The 23,398-nt window shown below is 42.1% G+C and overlaps 1 protein-coding gene across 1 annotated transcript; it reads left to right on the top strand.

The window, feature by feature from the left end:
- The first annotated feature begins 1,912 nt into the window (after positions 1 to 1,912).
- FSD2 (fibronectin type III and SPRY domain containing 2) lies at positions 1,913 to 23,011 on the top strand. Its single transcript, XM_085303461.1, has 13 exons — positions 1,913 to 2,018; positions 4,273 to 5,057; positions 5,147 to 5,242; positions 6,281 to 6,514; positions 7,776 to 7,798; positions 8,780 to 8,901; positions 10,028 to 10,183; positions 11,431 to 11,565; positions 12,375 to 12,528; positions 13,855 to 13,988; positions 16,180 to 16,312; positions 19,362 to 19,538; positions 22,109 to 23,011. The coding sequence occupies exons 2-13, from the start codon at positions 4,314 to 4,316 to the stop codon at positions 22,344 to 22,346; spliced, it is 2,346 nt and encodes a 781-aa protein (XP_085159587.1). The 5' UTR covers positions 1,913 to 2,018; positions 4,273 to 4,313; the 3' UTR covers positions 22,347 to 23,011.
- Positions 23,012 to 23,398: the final 387 nt, after the last annotated feature.

The raw sequence follows: 23,398 nt of genomic DNA, 5'->3' as shown, positions 1-23,398 counted from the left end.
CCGCTCGGGGGCGGGGGTAAGGGCGTGGCCTCCGGAAAGGGCGGGCGCTGCCGGCGGCGGGGGCGGAGGGGGAGGGGCGCCCGGCCCTCACACGGCCGAAATGGGGGAAAAAAACAAACAAAAAACAAAAACAAAAAACAAAACAAAACAAAAGAGCTGGGGAGCCACGCGCGTGGGAGGGGAGCAGAGGCCTCGCAGTGCGCAAAAACAGACGAGGGCGATGGGTAAAAAGCGATGGGCAGTGTGGCCGGGCCGAAGCCCGGGCCTGAGGCCGGGCCTGTCCCTCAGTGAGGCTCAGCTCTGGGGTCGTTTAGCTGATCAGCACGCCAAATTTGAAGGCCCCAAATGAAGCCAGCTTTTGTGGGGCACGTCTGCTTAGGCAGGAAACATCTACCGCCTACGCGCGCACACATCCCACCCCCTCCGCGTCTCRCTTCTCGCACGTTGAATGACTTCAGGAGAACAGTAGCACGCACCACCCCGATCCAAGGGCGCGCCCTAAGCGGGTGTATTTGTTTGGACAGGCTGCTTAAATGCTGCTTTCTGTGCTTCTGATAGGAGTGCAGAAGGGCAGTGATTTTTATGAAGCGCTTGCTTCTTATTTGGGCATTGTATGCAAGGCTGAATTTAATTTATGGTAAAGAAAAGGTTATGTTCTATCTTTGGAATTGAAGCTGACACTAGTAATTTCTCCCTAGATTAAGGTCTGCGAGACACCATAGATTAACAATATAAAGGCAAAAATTAGTTCCATTTGAAAACTAATAAAATCTGTCTGACAACATAAACGTTAACATTTCTGCTCTGATCTCACAAATGATAGAGGTGTTGTCAGCAGTAATATGATCATGACTACATTGGTAATTCATTTCTAATTCTGTACTGAAGGAGCAAACAATTGGAGGTTGCCAAACTTAATCGTAAAAGGAGGAAAAAGCAGAGCTATGTCAAGATTCCCCATTGCACTGTCCTCTTAAAGTTCAAGATATATATACATACATAGGTATATATATATATATAATGCAGTGTTCTCAAACATATTTAAAAATAACTTGCCAGCAAGGTTAGCTCAGTAGTTTGTTCACAAGCAGAGGATTGTCTGCTGGATAACTGAAAGGWTTGTGGATATAAGTGGATATATAGAGCTCAAGTACTACAGTAATCACAATAATCAGTGGTAATATATGGCCTATTCTTTTTTAACCAGCTGATCTACTGAGCATAGAATGAAGCAATATGTTCCTATGAAAAACCTCCTCTTACTGAGTCATTAGCCACTTTCTTCATTATAATTTGCCTTCCGTGAGTTCTAACATACACATGCAGGGGCGGAGGTATATGCATAGGTGCAACAAGTGTGTACATTATGGTTTCTGATAGCGGTTTTTTTTGGAGTCTGATCTTGATTCCAACTAACCCCAGTAGTAAMCCTTCTCTTTATTTAAGAGGGAGAAGCACTTTGCCATTAAACTTTAATAAAGAAAAGAACAGATACTTACATTTAATTTTCAGTATTGATGTTTATATGTGTTTCTCCATTTGAGTCAGTTTGCTCAGAATACATGTTTTGTGTATCAGATGCAAGATACTCACCCTCGGAAAACATGTAGAGTCAGTGACTGAAATCTCTGCCGAGTTTATTAATAGCGGTTCAGAAAGTGGCAGAGTGCTCTGATTTAAGGAGGGGTCTATGTAAATGTTCCAAGCACTTCAAATCCAGGAATCGTACAGAACTTTCATAACTTTTCAGTGTATGACATTCATCCTGGTGACACTCAAGTAGCAGGCTGCTGAAGGACACCGGGGCACATCTATATTTGTTCCATTGCTCATTGCTGGCATGTCCCTATCTGAGCAAAGAGGCGGTCTAGGGTTACTGCAATAAGTCTTCCAACTGCAGTCATAGGAAAGTGGCAGGGAATTGCCTTCACATGAATTAATTTTTACTAGGCAAAATAAATTTGAAGTTTGATGTCATCTGAGCTATCAGAAGAATTTATGACGTCTTAAGATAGAAGGCAAGTTTTTAGGTTGTAACACTTCTTTGTTATATGTTTGAGATAATTGATGGTCACAGAGTTAAATGTTCGTCACTGTAATTGTATCGGGGTCTGTAAACTGAGCAAACATATCATCTGAAAATCTTATTTAGCCAACAGGGTTCCAGACAAGCTTAATTATGCTCATTTTAATTTATGTAATTTAATTTCATTTTGGTAGGARAAATACTTGTTAATTCACTTTTCTAGTTAGTAGTAGCTTGTAAAGCAAGCCTTATTGTTATAATTATGGGGAAAAAAGTCTTTGCAGGAGCCAGACAACATTTCATGGTATGTTTCAAGACTTTTTCTCTGCTTAATATGGTCGAATTTGCATGATTTTTTTAATCATCTTTAGCATAAATAGTATTTCTGCCTAACTTTAGTATTTTTGTCTATAGTAATATGTTGTTAGCACATTTATGTCTGTAGTGCCAAAAGAGAATGATGAACTTTGGTGTGTGTTTTCTTACAGATCCAGCAGGCTAGACTGTTTTCAGGCATTGATACAAAACTGGAAATTGGGAAATTTCTCAGCATTTTTGACAAGTTCCAAGACTTGTTTTCTAATGAGTTACTGTCTTTTTTGACTTTCTTAGCCAAGCAATCTCAGGAATATTAGTAAAATATTGATGAAATAAATTTGAGGTGATAACAAGTCCTGGAAACTACAAGAAGCATAAAAAGTAGTTTGAACCCAAAATTTAGAAGCTTCTGCAAAAGCTCTGGTAACTTTAATGACTCAATGACCTTTCGGCTTTTTTTTTTTTTTTTTTTNTTTTTTTTTTTTTTTTTCCCATGAGGAAATGATTTTAAAGCCTTCATGTGCTTTACTGATTTGGGACTAGATGTAATTAGCATTTTATTAATATGCAGTGGAAATCTTTCCATGAACTCTTTTGACTGTAGTAGTAAACTGTTGGGAAAATGGATCTGAGTAGTTTTGTGGCTGTGATCTTTTAGTGTTGGTGAACTGTGGAGGGCTGTGGAGACACTGAGGCTGTGACAGAGTACCAAATTGTCTCCCTGTCCTGGCATCATTTTGTGTGCTGATATTAATACCAGGCTGGTTGGAACATGTGGGTTTGGGGAGTCTGCAAGGGGCAAATGAAGATCCTGGCTGTGGGCAGAGTACATGCTGTTAGTGCAGAAGCTCTGCAGTATGTTGTATTCTACCTCATTCTCAGTATTTCTGAGGATGCTTGAGGTTTGCCATGTACATGTGTGTTTCTAGATGTAGAGAGTTGAACACACGTTTAAGAATATAACAGAAGTGTCATGGTGAAAAAAAAAACTAATTTTRTTATCACAAACTGCATCAATGGAGCATTATTAAGGCTGCAAAGCAACCTTGCAAAAATTAGAAAATGATAGAATTCACACTGTCTTTGTACCTTTAATGTTGTCCCATGTGCATCTGCTTTATAATGCAGGTTTGTCTTTCATGTCCAGATATTAATTTCACATGTTCTACGTTGCACAGGATAGACAAAGGCAAAGCTCTAGGTCAGAATGGACATCTCTTCTATCATCGGTCCATGACCTGCCTCGCTTCTTAATTACGGTGCACTTTACCAGGGGGATCATCACTGATCTTTTTCTGAGAGCTTTACTTATGAAAAAATATGTATTTTCACAGYGCTTGAGAACCTCCAAAAAGCAGTATTCATTCCTATTTTATAGAAGGAACCTGAGGCCTGAGAGAGAATAAATTAAAGGAAATTTCAAGTTTTGAATGACAACTTGAAAAATCCAGACCAGGATTTTTCAGTGTATTTACCTGTGTATTATATGACATCAGTGATCACAAGAGAGAGCATCTTACAGTATGCCTGACCAGCAGTTCAGAAACAGCACTTGACAGAAGCTGAAGGGTGAACTGATTTCAAACCAGGCCCTCTCCAATTCTAGCTTGAGCACTATATGCACCCGTAGCACAGGTCCAGTGTYGAGCTGAAGGCAGGACTACTCAACAATTTTTAAATCAGACTTTGAAGCCATAGATCAACTACTCAGAAAACAGGATACACAGGTAGAAATAGCTTTTTGCTGTAATTCACACAGCAATGAAGAAAGACAAGCATCCAATTAGGAAATGAAACTGCCAGCTTTGGTGTTTGCCATAGCCAAATCTATTCCATTTATTTTTAAGCAATAAAACCTCATGGCTGCTACCTAAGTATGCAGTTAAAGATCTTTCTTTCTTTTTTTTTTTTTTTTTTCTTTTTAACAGGATTGACACACATCATCTCAAAAGCCTCAGTGAGGATACCAATGTCATCCAGATTTAGCAATACAGGAAGGTATGAAAATAGGGATCAATTGCCTGGTCGTTCAGCTTCCCCACCAGTCCTGGAGTCTAGTAAGCCTGAGACTGAAGGCTTGGTATTTTATCACATGGATCTTTATGGATCAAAGGAGAGATTTGGTATCTTCCCTGAAGAACCACGTGGTCGAGGAGACAGATCTCTGGAGGATATTAGAGAAGAATCTGCACTGAGTAGCAAAAAACTTCAGAGCAAACAAGAGGCTGGATATGACTTGGGAAAAGAGGTTGAGGAGCTGGCCAAGATGTATGGACTCGATGAGGATAGAGAAAAAGAGCTTGAGCTCCTTGGAGGACATCTGGGCATGGTTGAGAGCAAACGGTCACCTGCTCACACAGGAAAAGCAGGATCACAAGGCTCTTTATATAATGCATCAAAAAGCAGCTCCCCAGTGAAAGATCAAAGTCAAAGCATAAAGCAACAGAGATTTCTTCATGAGGCTTCTCAAGATGGAGATCAGAACAAAGCAGGAGCAGACAATGAGGCTCAGAGCCATGCATGGTCCAGAGAGGGGCTTAGCAGCTGTGGCATGTCAGATGAACAGAGCAGCCAGGCAGTCAGTGAGGAGGAGGAAGCAGCCGATGTTTTTTGCTCCACCTGCAAGATTCCAATCCGAGCTTTTGACAAACTGTTTGGGGACCATAAGGATCATGAGGTGGTTCAGCTCCTCAGTGCTGTAGAAAGCGAGAAGGTAAGAGTAATGCAAGTACGGGCTTCTTTTGTGCTGTGTGCCCATAAAACACTATTCAGACATATTAAAAATCATGCTGTGTTTGGTAGGAGGAGATTCATAAAAACATGTGCAAATTGGAAGAGCAGATTGCTCAGATGGAAAACTTTGCCAGTCACTTGGAAGAAATCTTCATCACTGTAGAGGTAAGGCATTTCTTCTTGGGCTAATTCTGTGGTGCTAGGTTTAGTGCTGTTTTGACAGAATCACAAGTGTTCAATTGTTAACAAGGTAATTACTATAAAAAAGCCCAGATTTATCTTGGGGTTTGCCTAGGCTGGGGTACTCGGGAAAATTCATCCTAAAGAATTTTTTAAGTGGATTAGCAAAACAACATTAAACCTTTGCACAGACATTTGCATTTTGAAATAAAGTGATCCCCACTCAGGTAATCATATTTTAAATGGCTGTGGACCAGTGATCCAACTAATCCATCTGCAGCACACTGTTGGTGTTCATCTGGATTTGCTTACAGAAGCACGAGGCACAGCCCAGCCCTTGGACAGAGTGCATTCAAGCTATACAGCACTGAAAGGGTTGTGCTCCCACTTGTCTGATGTCAACTTGGCCCCAGGGGAAGGGGCCCAGCTGGCAGCAAGCCAAATTGAAGCAGTAACTCAAGGCACCTACTGTCTTTCCTCTGCTGCATGTGGCACAGGGGGACATCACTGCCTGAGCAGAGGGCAGCTGCTGGCAATAAAGCCTTGCCTGCTTCTTAAACCTTCCCTCCTAATGGTTTCTCCAACAGTGAAGGAAGATATAGGCATTTGCTGCTCAGCTCCCCTAGAGCGAATCCATGGATTCCACTGGGTTGCCATGGTTTCTGTAGTGGAAGGATGTGCTTGACTGTGGTGGAACTACTTGGGAGATTATGTCTAGAATGCATCTCTAGTTGTGCTCCCCGGACTTGGGTTGGAGACAGTTGCCCTGCATCATTGTTTTTATTACAATTTCTGATGCTCTTATTATGTCTGGAACCAAATCCAATACTCTGTCATGCCTCAGTCGGGGTGAAGGATTTGACTAAATCCCTAAAAATGCTAATTAGTCAAATAACAGTTTCTATGTGCTGGCATTGCCTCCCTGGGAAGGAGAATTTTAGGCAGGCCTGATTAAGATTTTTTCTCTGGCTGAGCTGTGGATCAGGCCCAACAGCAAGAAACAAAACCCCAAATACCTTGCAGGAGAACTTTGGGAGGCAGGAACAGAACTTTGAGGTCCATTACAACGATGCAGTACAAGTGCTTGCCCAGAAATATGAAGAACAGGTGGAAGCACTGGGGGAAGAGAAGAGAAAGAAGCTGGAAGCTTTATATGGACAGCTGGTCAGTTGTGGAGAACATCTCGACACCTGCAAGGAGTTGACAGACACAACCCAGGAGCTATACCTAGAAAATAACAAAGCTGATTTTATAAAGGTAAAGAATTTAAACTGGCAGATGCTCTTTGCTGCTTGCAAGTAGTCCCCAGCTGGGAAGTCCCAAGTGACTTTATTACCATAGAGCATTTGAGGAGCCAGGGTCCATGCTCCTGTCACTGCTCCAGGTGCTTGCCATGTTGACACTGACTTGGTGGGACAACACAATGGAGCAGCAGAAGTTTGTCACTTTTATGCTCAATGATTTATTGGTCTCTTTGGGGTTCAGAGAGAAGATGTTTCTCTAGAAAGCTTGCCTCAGGAAACTCTGGAAGCACTTAACAGCATTCATTGCCTCATGCAGACTCAGCTCTTGCTCTATTCTGGGCTCACAGCAGGCAGACCAATGCAGCTACTTTGGAAGGTGTTTCTTTTTCTTGCTCATTTTGTTGGAAACTTCAGCTAAACAGGAGGCTCCAAACTAAATACATTAAGAGTTCCTGCAAAGTAATGGATAAATCCCACTGCCAAAGAGATGTCAAGAAGTAATTTTTTTCTTTGGCAGGTAGAAAAATAATTGGAAAAAAAAATCAGAATTTTCACAGGTAATGAGTGACTGTTTTCATATAGCACAGCTAAAGTAATTTTTGAACTGGACATTAAACCGCTCTCCTCCCTTACACCTCCAGTCTGCTGCAATGGATCAGCTTGCTGTTTCAGTCCAACCTGCTGAGTTCTTTCCATAAACTGATTTTTGACTTTCCTCTGCATCCCTGGGAATAACTTTATTTTCTCCGTTGGTCTTAGGCAAATTTACATCATTCCTAGAAACCATTGTTTCAACCTTTTCAGGGGGTCTGAGGCTTCTTTGCCAGGATAGCCCCAAAAAGTGAGCAGGTCATTCTCATGAGAAGCTCCCAGCCTGACCGCTTAGTTTTTTCGAGGAGCTGCAACTCTGTCTTCAGAACAAATGGTCTCTATCTGCTCACCAAGTTATTTTCCCCAAATGTTGTTTCTGTTGTGAAGGGTCTGTTGGCAGTCTGCACACTTGAGGAGGGAAATAGTCTAGTGTCAACATGGGTAGTCTCTGCCCGACATCGCTTGTTACCCTACTGTCCATTCACCCAAATCTGTCCACCTGAAYGGGCTGCTAGGCAGGGCTTTGTTCTTTGAACTTGGTGAGATTCCATTAGCTAGCTCTAAAGGCTGCATTTGAGACAAGTTCATGAGAGACGGGTCAACAGCATGATGTAGTCTGCCTCTGGAATAATGCAAAAAATGGATCCTTTCTACCTTTAACTCTCTCTCTCTGTCTTCTACAGGCAGCAGTAACCATGGTTGACAGGTAGTATCAGAGTCTGGGATTTTGTATTGCATTTCTTCCTTGTTATCTGACACTATTACTGGAGATGCTTGCATGTTCTAAACTTCTTTCAGGCACAGAAATGTTACTGATGCTACTAGAGCTATTAAAGTCTTTAGTCTTTCTGGTTTAAACTGCAGCTGGATAAGTTGCTCTAAAAAGCTTAGCACTCGAAGCCAGTTTCAAAAAACCCAGAAGGAGAGTCAGAGCATGAATAAATCASTTTTCAGCTTAGTCATAGCAAACTTATTTCAGAGAATCAGGATTGCCAAAGATCTTAAAAGAAATGCTCTGGATACAAATACTCCTAAACTGATTTCCCTAAATAGATTTATTAGGAACAAGCTTATTTATGCATTAATGGGGGAGGGTAGAAAGTCAGGTTGTTGGTGCTCAAAACAGATAGTGAAAGATCTTGGAGCAATTGGAAGAGATCCGAGGGCACACTAAATCAGTTGCAAAAAATATGCATCTTAATTCACTGTCATCCATTATGAAAACACGCAGAAGAGATACTCCTTTCTTTCAAATATTACAACACCTAAAACCTTGAGGCCCTGAGTGAGTAGTAGTGTTATAAATTCTAAATAATGAGCTAACAGCTTACTTCTTGCAGAGAGGTGCTAGGGGAAATCTCACTAGCCTGCTCAGTGGGAGCGCTGGTGTGGCAGCCAGCCTGCTGTGTGAGTGGGATGCACAGAGCGTGGTCTGCCAGTCCCATCAGGATCCAGCTCTGCTTGAGTCTGACAACTTGGAGCGCTGAGCTGATGTATGGCCATGTATCTGCAAGCAAAGGGCATAGGGAGACTGAGCTTTGCACAACTATGGAAACACTGTTTTAAGGAAATATAACTATTATTTTGGAGTTTGCTGTTCCTTGCATGTTCTTAACATGGGTATCACAGAAATATCTCCAATGGTATAGTACGTTCAGTTAGATATTTTTTTTTCTTACAATTGTAGGTTGGAAGAATTCTTAAAGAAAGAAGTGGACTTAGAGCTTTCAGTGCTGCCAGACTTTGAGGAAAGAGTCATAGATTTCTCTGAAGTTGAACAACTAATGAACTCTATTAATACTATTCCAGGTACTCTTCCTATCTGACCATTATTTCAGATCTGATCATTATTTACATTTAATTAAGGATGTATATTAAACAAAGTCTATTACTTCTTTAAAAGTGAACTACAAAAGCAGAATTAGCTTCTCTCTCATTTTCCTTCTAGATTTTTTTGTTCTCCAATACATAGAGACACACTGGAAGCTATTCTGGGATTCCTTTTTTTCATTTGTTTCCAGTATGAAATTACTGTAACTATCAAGTTTGGTCTTCTCTACTTTTTCTGTATGATTTCTTAGAAGACTCACAGAGATTCACACTTTCTGGTCAGAGGTCAGCCATGCTGAGCTGGTAATAACTTTTTTACCTTGTAGTTGCTTGAACAAAGTAGAGCTTTCTTGAAGCAATCTTCCCTACTTCTCTCAATAACCAGATTTCAGTGGCTTGACCCTCTGATATTTAGCAAGCATTTTTCCTGTCATCCTTGGGAAATAGAGCAAAACTCCTCAAAATTTCTAAGGATTAAAAAAGATAAACAAACAGGAAATACATTGAGTCTTTTCTAGCACAACATAAAGAGTCACCAAGGACAATATGCATTTTTGCTACTCTTGTATTGTGCTTTCCTAGAGTAAAATAGCATTTGGCACTTGCTTGTTTGTGCTGCTGACCTACTGTTGGACAGTTTTTCTTTCAGCTTTACCTCCAGAGGCTCCTCAGTGCTGGAGCTCCTTGGCACTGGTGCAGTTCCTGGCAGATGACTCTCCTGYAGGGCTGTGCTAGCTCGCTAGGGAACAGCAGCTCTCAGACACAGGCGAGGTCAAGTTTACAGAGAAGGCTTAGGCCGAGGTTTATGTATTTTGTTATTTTGATTTTGATTTGAAGCGAGGCTAGCTCATACGCCAGTGATCTGATTATTATCTGTGACTATTTACAGGGTCAGCTCCTAACTTTTCTCTATGTGAAAGGAATAACAAACTCTACACAATGTCCAGGCTTTGTGTAGAGGCTTTTGTGGGAGAGAGTTGTTTGCCTGTGAACAAAATGTCTTGCTTCTATCAAGGAATCATGCCCCTCTGTCAGCAAATAGGAATAGGTTGTGTTCTTGGCCATCTTTGCACATTCACAAACTGACCTGTTTTCCCCTCTGCAGCTCCTTGTGCCCCTGTGATCAATCCCCAAGCTCCTAATGCAGCAACTGGCACCTCCCTGAGAGTTTGCTGGGGCCTCTTCTCAGACGACACTGTTCAGTGCTACCAGCTGTGCTATAAACCAGTGAGCAACGAGAGGTGCAGTGAGGAACAAGCAGGTAAGGACGCCTAAACACAAGAGGACAATTTGACCCCCATTGACCAAAACAGCTGATTCCCAACCCTGTTCTCAAAATTCACTGTCACAATGGTAAATATATAGTAGCTGGGGCGTGATACTGTCTGGCACAACAGGAAAAAAAATTTCCCATCTCCTTCAAATGTATGTCAAAATTACCTAGTAAAAGACAAGTGAAATCCAACATTTGGAAGTGCCTCTAGCCTTTACTGTGGCAACCAGTGCACCTTCTGTAGCTACGTTCCCTGCCTCCAGAACTGTCACAGCTGCCACAACAGCTCCTGCTTCTGGCTTTATCACCCTTTCCCTTGCCAAGTCTGCTGCGGTAACCCATTACAGTGGCAGAGACAGGACCAGGGGGGCAGCTGAGATAGCAGGATTGGGATGGGGGCCAGTGGACAGTTCTTAACAGCAGCTTTTGCTTTTCTGGGACATGGGCACTGCTTTAGACACAACCATGCTGCATCAGCTGCAAAACACAGTATTTTTAGAGGACAAATCACCATATTCTTGGCATACCCACCTAAACCCCCACAGTCATTTTACAATTTATCTAAATGCTAATAATAGGCTGTAATTCCCCATCACCCCTATACACAAAAAGAAGAACCACAAAAGCATCTCAAAATGTCCCAGCCTGGTAATAAAGCTACATTTGCTAATAATACTGTTGCAAACTCTTTTATTGAAAGCCCACAGTCACTTTTCCAACGTAAGTGGAAACCTGCAGGATACCAAATATTCAGAATGAAAAGCAAAACCTGTCCAAACTTTATAAAACAAAGAATGAGAAATGAGCAATGATATTGCTTTGACTACTGTCCCGCTGCTAAGATGAGCTACTGGGCAGCATCCCCAGAGTGGGAATACGCAACATCATTCAGAAAAAACTCAGTGACAGGTGGGTGACATTCGTTCCCCCCGCTTTTTTTTTTTTTTTTTTTTTTTTTTTTTTTTTTTTTGTTCCCCCCCTTTTTTTTTTTTTTTTTTTTTTTTTTTTTTTTTTGCGTAACATTGCTCCTACAGAAGCTGATGCCTTCTTTGATTTATGCCTCCTTAGAGGAAGGCATGTTGAAGCAGCCTGACAGCTAATTGAAGGGCAGGGATGACAAGGAGCTCTCTTGAACTCAGTACAGAAAACAGTGAACCTCAGTTCCATTATCTGAGGAGGCTTTGGGTGGGTAACTGTATAAATATACTGTAAATGCTTTATTGTTTTCATTTCAGAGCATATGCTAAAAGTCAAAGAAACATACTGCACCATTACTAATCTGTTGCCGAATACACAATATGAATTTTGGGTCAGTGCTTTAAATGCCTCTGGCATCAGTCCACCAAGTGAAAGAACAGTTTATGTAACAGGTAAACATATTTTGTTAATACAAGTTCGTGACCTTCATAGTAAAATTCACTACAGTCTTTGGATTTTATGCCAATACCTTTCTGGGTGCTTTTTACCTTTCTGTTGACTGCAGGTGAGTTTCTTAGTATCTCTGTTTTAAAGCTGAGAAAACAGAAGCACAAGTCAACTTGTTTAAGGACAAGCATAAAGGAGAGCTGGGAGCAGGGCTCACGTCTCCCAGGTCCCAATGCCAGCCCATGTTGCTCTCCCTTTATTGGCCTGTAGGCATTTTGTGGGTTCACCTACTATGCTGCTCTTTGTAACCACAGTTCACTCAAGCACATTTTGATTAGTGGGCTTRTCTTAGGGAATTATTCCTGATAGCTGAACTGCCATAAGATTAAACACAGACCCTGGTTCTCTTTTGTAAAAACTTGACAGCAAATTGAGCAAGTCAGAGTGAGCCCTTCAAGCACTCATTCCAGAGACCTTTGACATCTTAGAGCAGAGAAGGGATGCACCTCAAAGTAGCATAGATAAAGCAAATGACAAAAAGGGTTTGGGAACCTATCTTTATCAATAGTCTTTCTCTGATTAATTATCTTGGGACCTTAATAGTCCAGATGAAGTCTTTGATTTTTTTCTTCTGTATTTGAATTAATATTTGAACTATTATTGGCCTGCTTGCTGTTTATTGTCCACTGGAGAAAATAGATCTCTTTAATCGTATAGTATTAAATAAAAAACTTTTTAAAAAAATCTTCAGAGCATGTTTGTTGCAAATATTGAGAAGCAACTACTTAAAATTGCTCTTTTGCCTATTTTTTAGCTCCTTCACCACCTACCATTAAGACTAAAAAAATCCGAAGCTGTGAAAATGCAGCACTTGTGTGTTGGGAATCTAGAGACATTAACCCTGTTGATTCCTACGTGGTCGAATTGTCCAAGCTGACAGATGAAGAAAATGGGGATATTATCACTGAGTGAGTCATATCCCATTGAGTCCCTGATTTGTAGAGATGAAACCATTTCATATCATGTGGTACCAGCTAGCACTAAGAAAAGACCTATGATTCTTCGGTCAAAAACCCAAGATAATGTATTCACAAAAGTGCAAGTCTAAGAATGTGCAGAACAATCCCTGGGGAACTGGGGGACCATATTAGGTGTCTGAAAAAATGAATTATGTAACAAGAAGTATTTTAATAACCTGTAACGTGATTTGCCTGGGTGAGGAAGTAGAAATTCTCAGCTGTCATTAGAATCCACCCTTGACATTAACAGCCAGCAGGATCAGGCATAAGTGTATTTGAGCTTTTGACACCTAAAAAATGTATTGGGCTAAAGTCAGGCCAAAACTACTTGGCATTGGAGGTCCCAGAGTGGTGCTGCAAGGAGGAAACAGCTAAATTTAGTACTGCATTTCAGTGTCCCAAGGTATGATGAAAGAAAACGCTTGTGAATCTGCTCTTCCTTTTTTCACTATGACTTAACCCAGCCAAAATGAAGAAGTATGTGAAATCTAATCACAGAAGTCTACTTCTATTACAGTGACATTCATATAACCTCTCCCTCCCTGAATAGCATCTAGATTTGCAAGTTCATCCACTAGATTTTGAGGAGACAAGAAGTTTAAATCCAGTTTAAAATCTTCTAATGCAATTGTAAATGATGATTGTGTGAATATTTCATAACAAATTATTTAAAAGAATTAGATCTCTGTGTTTGAAGGCTATCCATGATGATCCTGTGATTTTTTTTTCAGTTTTATTCTTTGCTTGAAAAGGTTTGAGGACATTTTTTTTCCTGCATTTTACAGCTGCTGAAATATCTTGCTATATGAAGCTTGAAATCTAAACATTCAAGCTGTGTTGCCTACTTGTGAGTCGCCAGATGAGATAATAGCGTTTTTTTCCCCTGCACTCTGGGTAATGTAACTCCTGTTAGGAATTTGAGGTGACCACTTATAGGAAGGCAAATGTTTTATATTTGTAGGAATTCACATTTATGAATATTTCTGTGATACAAATTTCATTGTATAAATGCTAATAGAAAATGAATATACAGGGCACTGGGAAAAAAGGCAAAGGTAAATATATATATAAAAAAAAAGAGAGAGAGAGAGAGAGAGAGAGATTGTTGCAGACTCTCTTCCACTCCTACTTTTGGCAACTGGACATGTTACAGTGCTGTTGAAGGGTTAAATAGAAGCTGATCATATAATTTCTTCTTTGTTGTTCAGAAAAGTAATCTCAAAGGTTTACCTTTATTCCCTACCCTATAATTTTCCATGTATTTATTTTCTGCAGATCTATTATTGGGATCCCTAACTGTGAAGCTTTAATTCACCTCCAGCCAATACAACGCTATTGCATCTCTGTTAGAGCTCTAAATCTAGGCGGTTCCAGTGAAAAAAGTGAACCTGTACTGATACACACCACAGGTACTGTGCAGCTCTGATCAACTGCCTAATGTAGCATCTATTATCTCAACAGAAAGATTCCTGCCGTTTTCAATGGTCTTTGGATTAGGTCCTAATCTCTGTAGGTAATTACACACTTGCTAACCTTTTAGAAATGAAAAAACTTTTTGTAACAATTAGGGTATTGTTTTAGCTCTGTAATACAAAATTATTTCTGTTGAGTTCGTTTGATACTTGAAAGTTACTCATTTCTAAACAATGCCAAAAGACTAGATAACCCAATGCCCCCAGCCATTGCCAGCTAACCAAATATCAATACACCAGTGAAGAAAACTGAAGTGTGGTTTTACTTGACTCCAGAGATTACCTTGTAATGATGCTGCTACAGGAAAGAGTGGCTGAGTGTCTGTTGGCACTTTCCAGCGTTGTATGGATATGTGAAACCTTTCCTTTGTACCTGTTCAAATATCTCCAGCTTGGCTGGGAAAGGCTCTACAGTCTGTTTTCCTCAGTCTGGTCTAGCTAAGGAAAAAGACAGTTCTGCTTTGAGCTGGAAGTTTTGCAGTTGGGAGCTGACATAGTGTCACAAAAGGCAAGAGCTCTCCCCAAAAAGCAAAGAGTTCTCCCCAAAAAGCAAAGCTGAAAACCCTTTCTCCTCTGAGCCATCTAATCATAGCTCATTTTAATGGCTCATAGGTTGACATCTGCTTTCATTTGCACCATTGCTAGCATGATTGTGTAGCTTCACTGGGGTGTCTTGGACCTCCCACATCCTTCACACGCACTCTGCACCATACTTGTGCCTCTTCTGCCCTCGCTTCTGTGAGAGATTTATGAAGCATGCTTATTCATCAAGCTGACCACGTATCCATGTAAGATATTAATCTAGAAAAGGGCTTTAACACAGCATTGACTATATTTCAGCAAGAAATCTGTCTGCTGCACACCAGTAGCACCTGAGGGAAAAAAAATGATCATTCTTAAATCCCTGGAGGGGAAGGCTGTCAGTGTGTTACCATCATCTGTATTTCACCTACTTCAATCAAACTCAGTATCTGAAATTACCATTTCTGCTTGCACAGCATGTATTTGTTTTCAGCAGCACATGCCTATAATTGCCCTGTCATTGTTTGTATTGTATTTCCATTGAAATAACCTGCATTTTGATTATAATGATTTCTTTTGGGATTAGCATGGACAGATTTATCTTCCTAGAGTCTACATTATGCAAAGAGCTGATGCAAATTGTTCTGTCAACTGCAAACACTCACCTTCAATACTGGGAATGACCTTTAGTGGAGTTGACACACAAACACGAACTACAAACAGCAGCTGTGACGCGCACTGCCGCTCTTCCGAGCACAGTGCGTCAAATCTGCTTTGTGATGCCTCCAAAGGGAGAAAAGCAGAAACACTTTCATCCTGGGCTGGCCTCGCTAACTTAGCTCTCTGAGGGTTGCTCTCACCAGAAGCTGTTCCAGCACGAGGGGTGCTCGCTGTGGTGGATTAGCAGGGATCCATTTCTAGCCTCCCCCCCCCCCCAGGATAGCTGGGCACACATGCTGCCTGGGACTTCACGGCAGCTCTCACAGCAGCTGCTAGAGTCACTCTTGGGAGGAGGCCAGTACTCCTTTTGGTGAAGCRCAGTCAGGAACAGACTCTGCCAACTGGAGATGAACCGGGGGAGGGGGGGAGGGAGAGAGACCAACTGAATGACCCCCTACACTAAGATGCTGAGCAAGGCACCTTTGCAGTGATCCCCTCTCTTCAAACGGTACCCAGCATTGATAGGGAAGAGTACTGTCATGGAGAGGCTTTTAACCCTCTTTCTCCTTTCAGTACTTAAAAATGTACTACTACATCTCTGAGAAAGATGACCTGGAACAGGATACTGCACTGCAGGGAGGACCCATCACCTTTGACTAGCTGCTTCCTGGGCAACCTCTGCAGCTTTAAGCCTTGGTTGGGTTCAAAACCAGGCTAAAGCCTGTTTTCTGCTTTTCACAAGGCTGTATCTAAACAGTATTAAGCTCTAAGTTATCTCCATAACACCTGTTTGTTTATAAGCCCCAAAGTGGACAGACTTGGCCTTTCAGTCAGCCAGATTTGTTCCAGAATGCTGGCAGATCCAAAGAGCATTTCCCCACACCCATCCTGCAAAATCTAATGCCATATAGAGCTGCTATCCTCTAGCATTCTCCTCCTGTTTCAGGTACCTACTTCTGTCTTAATGAGGACACAGCCCATCCATTACTGGCGATCCTAGATGATGGATTTACAATTGCATGTGATGAACTGGAAAACCCAGAGTGTGATTTGCCTGTCTACGATAACAGCTTTACAAGGTACACCTAAGAATTTCAGTTGCAATTAATGCGCGTGGTCCATGGCTGCTTTTTCCACCATAGAACCATATCTTGAATTTAAATCCCACTCAAAAGGCTTACTGGTATGGCAGCTCTTCTCATGTTCAGTCCAGGCTCCAACCAATTACAACTTCCAGACAGCATGCATGTGTATAATGTATAGTGTTCATTTTAGTGTGTTGGTTTTTGCACTGGTGAACTATGGTTGTTTTTTAGGCAACTGCAAACACCTTTACAGGTACTTTCAAAGGACTAGAAAAATACTGATTGCTCCCTTTTAGCAAATCATATTTCTCCAAAGGTATTTCCAGTTGGACTCCCACAATGATAACTCAGTTTGAAGTGGCAGGCCATTAACCCTCTGCTCTTCTTTGTAATCTTCTACTTTAGAGGTAGAAAAGGACCTGCATTTTGTTCCTTGGTTTTCACATACATTGACATTTGGGGTACAGAGAAAGGCAAATCTCCTGAAATTGTCGTCCCTTGGTATCAGCAGAGTGGATCTTAAAGCTGACTGTTACCTCTGTGTGTTTTTTTTTTTTTTTTTAAAAAAACTTTTTTTTTTTTTTTTTTTTTTTGGCATGGAATAGGCAAATCAAAAGATTTTGCTTCAAACCATTCTTTGCTTCATTTCTTATCTGCCTGTGCACAAAGCTCTGCCTGTCCTTCCCAGGCCTCACTATCACGCATGGTGATTTGAGGGTTGTTTTTAGATAGCTCTGTTCAATGGGAACCACCCACCACTCATGTAAAATCTTGTTCACTACAGTGAAAACTACAGGGGAAAGGGAAAAAAAAAATCTACTGGTGCTTTGGGCACCTAAGCCTCATCTTTGAAAAGGGCTTCTGTAGTTTAGAGCACAGAATTTATAAAATGGGTACCCAGAAGTACCCAATGGGGCTATTAGCAGCTTTCAGTGATTCTGTGAGCTAAATTCTCTCTCTAGTTGCTACTTTGGAATTTAAGCATCACTTAGAGGTTAATGCAAGTTGCAAAAGGGATTATAGATGCAGCCAGCCACAATTATGTACAAACCTACTCACACACGTTGGGCACCTTGGGCTAAATTTGAATGGATATTAAAGCACTAAAGCAAATGCTAAGGAAGGGAGAGTGGTATGAACACTTACCTCTTGCTGAAAAATCTAGCTGAATTGATCAGCTCATACCATTYGGGTCTATGGATTTTCCTTTCAAAACAAAATTAGAGGACCTTTGCCACTGAAGTGACAGCATCAGCTTGCTGTAATACATCAGTTTCTAGTTAGCACCAGGGAAACAGCATATAAAGGACAGGAATCTGCAGACACAGACTAACACAAACCCACAATTTAGCCCCTCTATGGAAATGCAAGGCTGTTTTTGCCATATGATGTTACTGGGGGTTTGGTAGAAGAGAGCCATGACTTAGAAGGGTCTCTTCATTGAAGTCATCAAGATAAGCCTAAATGGGATCTTATTCAACTTCCACAAGGTGTTTTTCTGTTTCACAGAAACAGCCAGAGCCAGCACTCATCTCATTCTGAACTCTGAGGCTGTTTTTGATGCCACTGTGAACTCTCATAAGCTTTCTTCATGCCTGGATACTGCCAAAAATATAAGTTCCCAGCTAACATGACTAATACACGCACAATGAGGAAATTATGTAGTAAACTCCTCTTTCTGAACTTACGTGATCTCCAAAAGGCAAATGTGCTTCCTAACCACAGCAACCCTTAGAGTCTGACTCAGGTTTGCCTTGGTGGCTTTGCAGCTCTCATCGCTATGTTCACCGAAGTTTGCCCATCCATTTTGTATTGCTCTTTTTCCTTTTCAAATTTTATCAGCACAGCTTCTGATTCCCAATTTCAGCAGCCTTTATCCTGTTCCCAAGACATCTATACACATTTCTAATGACCTGTATACTTGCTTTAAATAATTGCTGCTGACATGGCACAACACACAGCCCTGTCCTGCTGTGCATGCCCATCCTTACGTATCAGGCTCTCAGCATGCTGGGAGCACAGTTTTTTCTCTGCATTGCCTGCAGGTAGAAGAGCTCAGGGTGTCTGCCAGTAATGGTTTTTGCCTCTGTAAATTACATGCTTATACAACCTACACAGAAACACACAGGCTGTGACTCCACATTTTAAAGTTAGCTGTGTTTTGAAACCTGCCCTGTGATGCAGCAATGACAGTTGATACACCGTGTACTTTCCCTGATGCAGAGCCTGGGTGTAGGCTTGCAGGACTCACGCTGCCTTCTTAAATTGAGTTGAGGTATTTCAGAAGTATTTGGCATAGATTATTTTGCCCAATGTTAAAACTTGCATCTTCAAAGTCTCCAGCTCCTTCAACTCTGAGACAGCGCCTGTAAGTCAAGCTGAAGGGTCTCCCTTTGGAATGTTGCCTTTGCCAGTCTCTCCTATACACATTTTTAAGAATCATATTTTAAGTGGTTCCTCTAATACTCATTTCAAAAAGGTTCACTATTAAATTTTTAATGGCCCAGATATGTAAGTTTATTCCAAGCTCTGCTGCTGTGTTTAATTCTCCCTAGTCCATCTAAATACTGCATGGGCAGGTCTTCCCCTCCCGATTGCCCCAGGAGTTTCATGTTGTTACAGTGCTCCATTCCTCCTGGTGGGTGACATGCAAAGCCCTGGGTTGTCTGGGAAGAAAATATAAAACCTGTTAGCCCTTTTCCCATACGATACTGGGGTTCACTAGAACACTCTGTTTTCTTGCAAGTAATAACTTGTCCAGAAAACCCAGAGAACACAGGCTGCTATTTTTCCCTATTCCTGAAAGGCTTGGGGAACTCTTCTTCAAAGCTACACAAAGATAAAAACAGGACAGGTACCACAATGAAACCTGCAGGGTCTGTGTAAAGTCCTCAGCACATGGACTTCACTGTAGTCAAAAAGCCACCCTGCACTGCTAGAGACACAACAAAAGTGACTTAATTATTGATATGTAATGCCCAGGTACTTTAAAATCCTTAGGTATATGAACAGCAATGAACATAGACCTGTCTGTCTCCCACAGATGTATTGGGATTCTGGGCAGTCTGATCCCATTTCCAGGAAAGCATTACTGGGAGGTGGAAGTTGAGGAAGATACAGAATACAGAATTGGTGTGGCTTTTGAAAACACTCCAAGGCACGGTTATCTGGGAGCAAACAACTCATCCTGGTGCATGAGACATATCATCACACCATCAAGGTAAGGGCCATGGAGGCTACAGGTCCACTTCCGACAGGTACACCTGCACAGGCAGAGCAGCAGAAAGCTCCTACTTGTACAGCGCAGCCACAGATTTTATATTAAAGCTCAAAGCAAGTACTTAACGAGAAGCCTCAGGCATTCCATCTTTAACAATTTGACCAATTTTTGGAAGGATACTGGAATCTTTAAGCAAATCTTACCATTAAATGACATTCTTAACATTGAAACAGACAATCTCAAGAGTAAATCTGAACAAAATCTTCATTACAGAAGTTAGCTGTAAAGGCCGTGTTCTAAGTCACTGAAACATCAGTGGAAAGCCAGCCAGTTACAGATCCACGCAGCCTAGAAACTATACATGGTATCTGGCTAAACTCAGTTGTATCCAATGGCTTTTGATCTCTCTCCTCCCTAAGGGAGGTACCTAACAGCCATACCTGCTTGCAATAGTGTCAGCTTCCCCTTATGCTTCCTCCTTACATCAGTCGAATCTACTGGTTCTCCTCAAGACACCTAAAGCTGTGTTAGTATCATCTCCTTTGACACATTGTGAAGCATCCAAGGAAAGAAAGCAAGTCACATACCCAGGGAGGGATTCATGTGTCCTTTCTTTGGCCACCTACCTTAGGGTGAGATGAATCAAGCTCTACCAAAGGCTAGAAATGGAGTCTCGGTGGCCAACTTGAATGTGAGGTAAGAGTCCAATTCCACCTAAACACATATTTGGAATGTGAGTGTCCTAACTATCAGATTAGAGATTCCAGTTCCCTCTTGTTTAGCAGATAGACTGCTGTTCCCACTGGCTAGGAACAGCAGCGATCACTAGTTCTGCTGCAAYAGGATGATGGATCCTTTCAGAACAATCCCACAAGGAGCTTGGTCAAAGGGCCATTTGATGGCATGCCCAACTATTTCCTATGGCTTCTCTGAACAGCTTCCCACTCAGCCTGCAAGAGTTGCCAGTGTGTCTCTGTATTCCCTTGAACAGGCGATACCACCCAAGCATCCCGAGCACACACACTGTCAGCAAATGGTAATGACAGTATAGCATGTTCCCAAAGATGGCTGTCCTCTGCCTGCTGCCACTCAGGAAGAGATTTTAACTGCAGCAGTTGGCCTGCTACATAGCCAGAGTCCTTAGTAGTACTGCTGTTCGCCTCCCACACAGCAAGAAGTGCTGCTTAATGAGGGAGACTAAACCCACTGAAAGTTAATAACTCTCCCTTACACTGCAGGAAGGTTAATTTGATTTCCTTGCTACATTGAGCTAAAAGGTACATTGAGGTTTGTTCTCATTCTTCTGGAGCAATGAGCATGGACATCAGGGGAGAAAACAGAGCTGGGCTATAGCTTGGTTTGAATCACTGCCATACTCATTTCTACAGGGAAATTTTCAGATTTGAGTGGTGTGGGTGGAGGAGATGGTTAGCAAAGAAGCTGGCCCTCATGAAATGCCAGATAACTCACTGCAGCTAAGTAAAATTTCTCATTTCTGCTCAGAAAGGCATGTTCTTATAAAAGTCTCATACTTTTGGTTGTGGCATGTTACACTAGGGAAAGCTGTTTAAGTAACTGTTAAAGGACCTCAGCATTACTCAAACAGCGACTACCTGGGGGAGAACAACAATGGTGGTGTTTCACCAGTGCTACGTATAGAACACCTTCCTGGCCACCATTAGGCTACAGCCCAAGAGCCACAATTAAGAGAGGCCACCATACAGTAAATGAATATGCACAGCCAGAGCAGATGGACCCTCTTACCAACACTACCCTTGCTGAATGGGGAGGTTTTGTAGTAAAAATAGCCAGAAATTCCATTCAGAAAATGGGAGTTTGAAAAATGAAGCCAAATAGTCTAGCTGATGCGTAGCCACTCTCTGAGTCAGGCAGCCTCTGCCCAAGGCATTACACTCCCTCACTGCTACTCTGAACGTGGGTGGCAGCAGTTCCCATGCCTTTAGCAGGGAAGAGGGCTCAATACCACTGGTCCCTGGGGAATAAGTGGGGAGCATTGCAGGGCCTGGAAAGACAGGACTGAGTCACCTCTACACTCTTCGGCAGTGCCTACAGCTACCTGGCTGCAAAACTGGGATGATCACATTGCTCTCAAGCAAATTTAACTGGCCTAACACAGAGCACATCTCTTCCATGGGATGGATAACTTCAGACAAAACCTCAGGGGTGCACGCTCTGATTTACCAGACACCTCCACTACCTGTCTCGCTGAGAGGGAAAAATTGGAGGATCCCATGTCTTGCTCTAATCTTGTCCCATTCTAAGAGTTACCACCAGTCTGGGATATGAAATGAAATGCTTATTACATGGGTTCAGCAGGCAGGTCTGCATCACAGGATAGGCTGTATGGAATAGGAAAGCACACCACTGCTAGGCAGAACAGTTGGAACTGAGGCTGTACACATGGTGCATACAGGAGAGGTAGGACTGTATTTACCCTGCACATGTGAAACAGGAAACATACCCTAGAACACAGCTGTGTGCACAGAATGCTTCCTTCGAGAGCAGCCAGCGTGCCCTCAGTTAGATGTGTCTGTGTTTCTTGCCTACAGGCACAAGTATGAATTCCTGCACAATGGGATGACGCCAGACATCAGAATTACTATTCCTCCCAGACGGATTGGCATCCTGCTAGACTACGAGAACTACAAACTGTCCTTTTTCAACGCAGATATTGCCCAGCACCTTTACACGTTCAGCTCACACTTCCAGCATTTTGTCCACCCCTGCTTTGCTTTGGAAACACCTGGTATCCTACGGATTCATAATGGCATTACCATGCCTCTGTGAACTGCTTTCCCATAGCCTTGTGTTCTGCAACTGCCACATCTCCATMTAATGTACTTTGAGAAAAGCCCTCTTTCATCTCAGCTGCTCCATCATGCTCTTTATATACCAGCTTTCTCCTACAATAGGTAACTTCGCTGATCCAAAGAAGCTGCCAAGCCTGAGCCTTCAGACAGTTTTTCTCCTCTTAAGCAGGATCCTGGCAGAAAAGCATTACAGTCACAAGACCTATAGCATCCTGGGCCTGTTCTCAGAATGCTCCAGTTAGAAATGGATACTATCCCTCTCAGAGGTGACACTACCACCAAGCAGCAGATGCAGATGGATTACTGCTTCCCCCAGTACTATTTTATGCCTAGGGAACTCCCCTGCTCCTAAGCAAGCACTAATTCCACTCTTGGGTCTGCAGAAGAGCTTGAAAGTTGAAGAAAAACAAAAATAGCAAAAGGCATAATCACCACACAGCTGCTAGACAGAGCTGAAAACACTCCAACCATGAAGATGAACTCACAGTCAAGTATTCTTGTCGCTGCATGAAGTCTGTGACACAAGATAGTCAAATATGCCTCCCCTGTGTGCGAAATGGGTTAGCTTGCACCACGCACAGTGAGGTTTCTTGAAGTAAGCATTCACTGTATTCTTAAATATTAAAAAACATTTTTACAAAATGCCTGTGCTTTTTTGTGGGGAACCCTCCCAACCCCCCCAAAACTAAAACCAACAGACCAAGTCTTTCTGCAGTGCTTGGGTGCCCACATACAGAAGTCTCAAGCTTCACGTTTAGCTTGTTCTTGGCCAAACTCACATCTACCCAGGTATACCCTCAGTGCCCACAACTTACAAACCTTTTCTTCTCCTCCTCAGCACTGCCGTTGCAGGGAATCCTCGCCTCTGATGTGTCCCTGAAGCTGTAAGTCTCCAGTGTGTGTTAGAAATACTCTGGTCAAACACTCAGCTGAAGCGTTCTTGTGCAGACTTAATTTCTGGACATCAGACAAACACACAAGTGCCTGTCAAGCAGGCTCGTCTAGCTTTATGCAGCCTCATTCATATTT

Source organism: Rhea americana, unplaced genomic scaffold (genome assembly GCF_003343005.1).
Source record: "Rhea americana isolate MKP2758 unplaced genomic scaffold, rheAme1 scaffold_2, whole genome shotgun sequence".
NCBI classification, from domain to species: domain Eukaryota; kingdom Metazoa; phylum Chordata; class Aves; order Rheiformes; family Rheidae; genus Rhea; species Rhea americana.
The sequence above is the reverse complement of the archived record's forward strand: the minus strand, read 5'-3'. Positions and strand labels throughout refer to the sequence as shown.

Excerpts from the sequence above, each read along its gene's own strand:
- FSD2 (XM_085303461.1), top strand. The coding sequence starts at position 4,314 with ATGTCATCCAGATTTAGCAATACAGGAAGGTATGAAAATAGGGATCAA. Across the intron at positions 5,058-5,146 it reads GTGCTGTAGAAAGCGAGAAG|GAGGAGATTCATAAAAACAT; the intron begins GTAAGAGTAATG and ends TGTGTTTGGTAG. Across the intron at positions 16,313-19,361 it reads TACGATAACAGCTTTACAAG|ATGTATTGGGATTCTGGGCA; the intron begins GTACACCTAAGA and ends TGTCTCCCACAG.